At 36.6% G+C, this 5969-nt stretch overlaps 1 protein-coding gene across 1 annotated transcript in view; it reads right to left on the reverse strand.

Moving 5' to 3' along the window:
* The window catches only part of aurka (aurora kinase A), a 5498-nt gene extending 2300 nt beyond the window's left edge, over positions 1-3198 (reverse strand). Inside the window, exons 1-6 of the mRNA XM_015402260.1 lie at positions 2854-3198; positions 2520-2585; positions 1248-1593; positions 1138-1174; positions 855-1046; positions 534-672 (exon numbers count right to left, since the gene is read on the reverse strand). Of these exons, the coding sequence (XP_015257746.1) occupies positions 534-672; positions 855-1046; positions 1138-1174; positions 1248-1593; positions 2520-2582 (777 nt within the window). The 5' untranslated portion in view covers positions 2583-2585; positions 2854-3198. The remainder of the gene's footprint in view (positions 1-533; positions 673-854; positions 1047-1137; positions 1175-1247; positions 1594-2519; positions 2586-2853) is intronic.
* Positions 3199-5969: the final 2771 nt, after the last annotated feature.

Genomic DNA, 5969 nt, shown 5'->3' on the forward strand with positions numbered 1-5969 from the left:
TTTTTTTTTTTTTTTTTTAGACTTTAGAAACTCAGAAGCTGATCAAATATCGGGTTAAATATCGGTGGGGTGGCCAATGTCCGATATTCAGTTTTAAGGCCGATACAGGCCGATACCGATAGGGGGCCGATTATATTGTGCATCCCTAAAAAAAAAAAAACTTCTGATGTTGAGAGGAGGGCGTCAATCAGTACATGGGCAATATAGTGACACTTAAAAGTAATGTTCTCGCCTTAAATTATCTTAAAAGCTACTTTTATACAACGGCAACACATAGTAGAACTAAACTTAATACTTTGAGCGCTAATCTGGAAGCCGCTGCTGCCGCACTGCATGCTGGGAGAACTGTCAATTTTGAGACACAAGTATGCTCTGATGCATACTTGGTCAAGAGGGAGGGGAGAGAACTAAATCCGGGGACTTTGTCCATTCTCTTCTTGTGAACTGAAACAGTTCTAGGTCTGAGGCTGATGAAGTTACAGAGCGGAGTGGTTACAGAGGAAGTGGGATTTTGGTATAAGTGGAATGCTTACTGTTGCAGCTCTGTCCTCAGGAAAACTACCACAGCGCTGCAGCTCACTGTACAGCTCTCCTCTGGGTGCATACTCAAGGATGAGATAAACACGAGAAGCATCATGGAAATACCCATAGAGACGCAGGATATTAGGATGTCTGCAAGAAAAAAGAAAATTGGCCCTAAAACCCCTTGTTTTGTTTTGTTCAATGGCTGGATGAAACTAACAGAAATCCAGATCTGTACTAATACAATCCCCAGACAGATGAATTGTAAATATCAAAATGTAATTTTAATTTCTATATAAACCCAGTCAAAGAACTCATTCATAAGGTCCTACCTCAGATGAGACTGGATTTCCACTTCTCTCCTGAGCTGGTGCTCCACACCTGCCTTCTCCAGCTGCTTCTTGAAGAGCACTTTCAGGGCCAAGATGAATTTGGTTTGGCGCTCTCTTGCCAGGTAGACGTTTCCAAACTTGCCCTTTCCCAAGGGACGGCCGATGTCAAAATTTTCAAGGCTCCATGGTTTCCTGTGTGAAGACGAGATTTAAATGTAGTTCGATTTCAACCTTGGAGATTGTGTAATGCATGAAGTCTATCTATATTGTAAACTTTACATACTTTGATGATGAAGCCTCACTGTTCTTGGCAGGTTTGTCTAAAATAGCAATGATGTATTTTAATATTCATTGAAACTGATATGTTCTGGTTCAGTTAGGTAAAGCACTTACGTTGTTGCTTCTCCTGCTTCGCCAGGTCCGCTGGGGGGTTAGCCTGATCAGAGTTGCTACTGGGCGTCTGAGTCTTTGGCTGGTTTTGCTGGGAGACAGGTTTTGGCTGTGGTGCAGGAGTTACCTTCAAAACAGCTGGGTTTACATTCTGGTCACTAGGAGGAGTCTGCTTGCCAACTACTGAGACATGAGATACTGGCTTCTGCTGGCTAACGGGCCGCTGGGCACGCTGAGGACCATTTGAAACACCCAGAACACGCGGCTGCTGAGCCGGTGTGACCACAGCCTTCTGGATGATGTGCGACTGATGAGACACAGGAACCCGTTTCGGCCCATCAGTGTTTGACTGCAACCAAAAGAAAACAGTTTAATTCAAGTTAGTCCAGTTTTCCAGACTCAGATGCTATTAAAATGTTCCTGTCTTTATAATGATTTAATACAAAGGGTTTCCCTAGCGGGCTGCTCAGTGGCGCAGTGGGCAGCACTGCTGCCTTGCAGCAAGAAGGTCACTGAACTGATTCGATTCCTTGCCCGGGGTCTTTCTGCATGGAGTTTGCATGTTCTCCCTGAGCATGCGTGGGTTCTCTCCTGGTACTCTGGCTTCCTCCCACAGTCCAAAAACATGACTGTTAGGTTAATTGCATTCTCTAAATTCTCCTTAGGTGTGAGTGGTTGTTTGCCCCATTTGTCTCTGTGTTGATATGCGATGGACTGGCGACCTGTCCAGGGTGAACCCTGCCTCTCACCCGTAGACAGCTGGAGAACGGCACCAGTACCCCTTGCGACCCCACTTAGGATTAACCGTGTCAGAAAATGAATGGATGGATGATTTCTCTAGCTGGATATCAATCGTTGGTATGTTTCATAATCATGCAGCAACACAAATTTTTGAGGTTTGAGGAAAAAAAAAAAAAAAGAAAAACAGAATTTCAATGATTATTCTACTGTTTCCACCAGCAACTAAGGAGAGCAGAACAGATAACTGAGCTGGTGAAAACCACAAGTTTGTTTGGGGCAGATTTAATATAAATGGCCCTTTTTTTTTTCCCTTTTATCATTTACATGTCAAAACAAGGCTGACTTTTCAGACCCAGCTTTCGTTTTTGTACTTAATTCTGCTTGGTAAATAATGGGAGTTTCATTCTTCTTGCTGCATGAATCTGTAAAAAATATTGTGCAGACTGATTAAACTATTAACGTGTGAAACAACCCACTTGAAGGCAGCTAAATTAAATAAATCTGTCATCTTGAAAGTCATGTACTTTGCGTTACCTTGATTTCTGGCTTTTGGGGTTTGATGCCTTTGCTCACTTTTCTCGTGGCTGAAGAGTCCATATCCTGTTAAGAAAAGGAGTCATTTATAAGCACCCAATTGAGACACCGATTAATTTATCAATGTGAACATAGAAATTGATCAATAGTGATGAAATTGTAACCAAATTCAGACGCTTTAGTTTATAAGTTTTTTTTTTCTTTTAACAAAATACAGCAGCCATTTTTGTGCCTCCCTATCTCCGACTAGTTAGCTTAGCATCTAACGCTTAAAAAACGACCCTTCATACTCGTCTGATAACTATTTCTTGCAAAAAAATAAATAAATACTTACCTAAATAAATTATTGCACAGTGTCCAACAGCAACCGAAACAGCCCAATAATTTGCAAGAAACTAAAGCAGCTCTGAAGCAGGTAATCCCACCCAGGCTACTTAGCAGCTACATCGACCAGCTAACTGTAGCCTCTCCGCGAGCTACATAAACAAGTAAGAACCTGAGGAATCCGCTGATATGAGACGTTTTCCTAACTAAATACAATCGCCGGTTTTGTAGTCCTTATGTTATAAACAATTGGAGAGATGGACACAGAAAAAGGCAAAATACGCAAAGGAGGAAAATCAAGTTTGACTAAAGGCGAACGCTTCGTTTAAACGCAGGCTGTTTGATTTCAAACGTCCCTCTATTCAAAACCTTTAAACGAGACAGAGGCGTCTGATTGGCTCCGGGCCTGCTGTATGGTTGATTTCTATTGGCTGAGAAAGCATGAACAAGGAGTGGAGCGTGACGTAAGGATTTTAAATAATTCCTCTAAACACTAGAGGGCGATGTAGTGAAACTTGATTAAACTCTCAGGAAAACCATTCATAAAAGCTCAAATTTCCTTTAGTCGATGATTAATAACAAACTCTTGCTAGTGTTTGAATATACAGACAAAATCAATTTAGACGATTTTTGTAGTTGGAAATAAATCCAACTGACTATTAAGTTTCCAATAAAAAATAAATATATATTCCAACATATTTCAAGTTAATTAATCAAAATTACTAATCAAAAGCCAACAGCACAAAAAAAAAAAAAAAACATGGCAGAGTTTACATTTTTGAAGGCAGCAAAGTTCAGGTAGATTTTTTTTTAGATTTGGGACTTTGATTTAAATATTTTTGGGGGGTTTTCTACTTGATGGTAAATCAGCTAGAGAACCTGATTTGACTTAAGATGTAGTTTGTTTCGAATATAGGAATTTTGACATTACCAAATGAGAATAAAAGAAGCAGATTAATTTTATTTTTACTGGTTTGTAAATCATCCTCTTCGGGGGGTTTTTTAAGAGAGCATTGGGCTACAAACACCAATAGCACCAAGAGAGCATTTCAGGGTCTTGTTTAGGGAGCTTGAGATTTAGACTGAATTTCACACCAGAGACCTTTGTGGTTTCTTGAGAAAGCAAATGCTTGGCTAGACTAGAATGCCAATTTACCCACTTATGACATAATTATGTCCCTTACTTCTCGTAACTTGTAGTGTTTTAAACCAGAAATAAGCAAGAGCTTCTGTTCTTCAGAAAGTACAGCAGAATTTCATTTAAGCACATCTTATTATTGAATAGAATAGAATAGAATAGAATAGAATAGAATAGAATAGAATAGAATAGAATAGAATAGAATAGAATAGAAAATCCCTTTGTTGTCCAACAATGTTGGAATTCTGGTGTTTACAGCAACAAAAAGATTATAGAAAAAATTGTCTCACAAATGTGGACCTTAGAAAAATGTATGAGAATAACATAATAATGAATAGTTAAAAGATAAATCATAAAAAACTGGACTGTAAAGTGTTTTAACCATATAAAACTGTGCCCCTGGAGAATAAATAACCAATATACAGCTATGGCAATTTTTACAGTAATGGATATTTAAAAATAGCAGCAACATCAGAGATGTACAAAATAACAGCAGCAGGTTATTTAACTGACTAACATAGAAACTGTGCAAAATCAACATGAATGTAAAAACGTATTGAGGATGTTGGGAACAGCAGCAGTTTATATTTTAGTTTATATTTTTATTAGAAATTTATATTTTATTAGGAGCAGTTTATATTGTTAGAATATAAATATATATATATATAAAAAAAACCTCAGCGTCTCTGTTAGCAGTACTCTAACCAATTTAGCTTTAACTTAAATATCTAAGTATTAAAAACTCCCTGAATAATCTTAAAGATTGCAAATCGCTTGTTTTTTTTTAACCAACTTCGATTATTTTCCTTAATTTTCATACTATTTCTAATAGTTTTTATTTGTGAAATATAAACCGGCCTTTTTTTGTTTTCTCTTTTGTGTGTTTGTTTTTTATTTTTTTACAAAGACAGGGAATAAACAAGGAGACAGGGCCAAATTTATGATCTAAGGAGAAAATGAAGAAATTTTTAGAGGTAGGTCAGTAGGTCAGTCGATCATCCCTAGCAGGAAGCTTAAACAATTAAATGTATAGACAAAAAAAATAAATAAATAAGATAAAGGAATCATAGTGTTAAAAACTGAAAGGATAGCAAATTCTGAGGAATTTGAGGGTACTAGGTGGGGCTGATTGAAAGAAATCTAGACAATGATTGAAATAGTCGGCAACTAATTTAGTAAGGGGCTAATAGTAAACAGACATATAAAAAATGTGCATTTAGGATAAAAATATATTTGCTATTAAATGTGCTCTACATAAAACTACTCAAGTGGATTAGGTTTAGACATAGCTGGTTCAACTTCTGAAAAAAAAATCCCATAAGTACCTTCACTACTATACTTTGCTGTCTGAATATTTTATTTTGAAAAAAAATCCACAGATCAGCAAAATAATTTTTTGTTGCTGCTCTTCTTGTAAAATAATCCATCAGACTGAGGAAAAGTGTTCATTATGTTCTTATCCAATACATTGCACAGAGTAGACCGCATACCTTGCTTTTAATCAACCATCCTTTTTTTAGGGAATTTGTGCTGCATTTATCCTGTTTAGAGAAGAACTGGAAAGCTATACAATGTCTTGATTCAGAAAGTGATTGATAATAGCTAGACTTAGACTTAGACAAACTTTATTTTCATTTTATATACACAGAGTGTATACAAAACAAATAGCTAGATCGTGCTGTTTAGCAGATATTTTCACTCAGTTGTACTGCAGATTATTTTTTTCTTAATTTGAAATTATCTTTAGTTTTCAGTTGATTTTTCTTATATGTTTTTTCCATAGTTTTACAGAAGGTTACAAAATTGTTCTAATGTAGCCTATAGCCCTAATTTTTATATATATAAAAATTTGAGGCTAATAAACAATCTAGATGACTTTACTGTAAAACTTTGTGAAAAAAAATGCCCCTTTTTTGCCATTCAAAGAAATCGCAAATATTACAGCAGAATAAACTCATATTTTTAATTATGATATTGAACTGTTCTGG

This window comes from Cyprinodon variegatus, unplaced genomic scaffold (assembly GCF_000732505.1).
Source record: "Cyprinodon variegatus isolate N-32 unplaced genomic scaffold, C_variegatus-1.0 Scaffold34, whole genome shotgun sequence".
NCBI classification, from domain to species: Eukaryota; Metazoa; Chordata; class Actinopteri; order Cyprinodontiformes; family Cyprinodontidae; genus Cyprinodon; species Cyprinodon variegatus.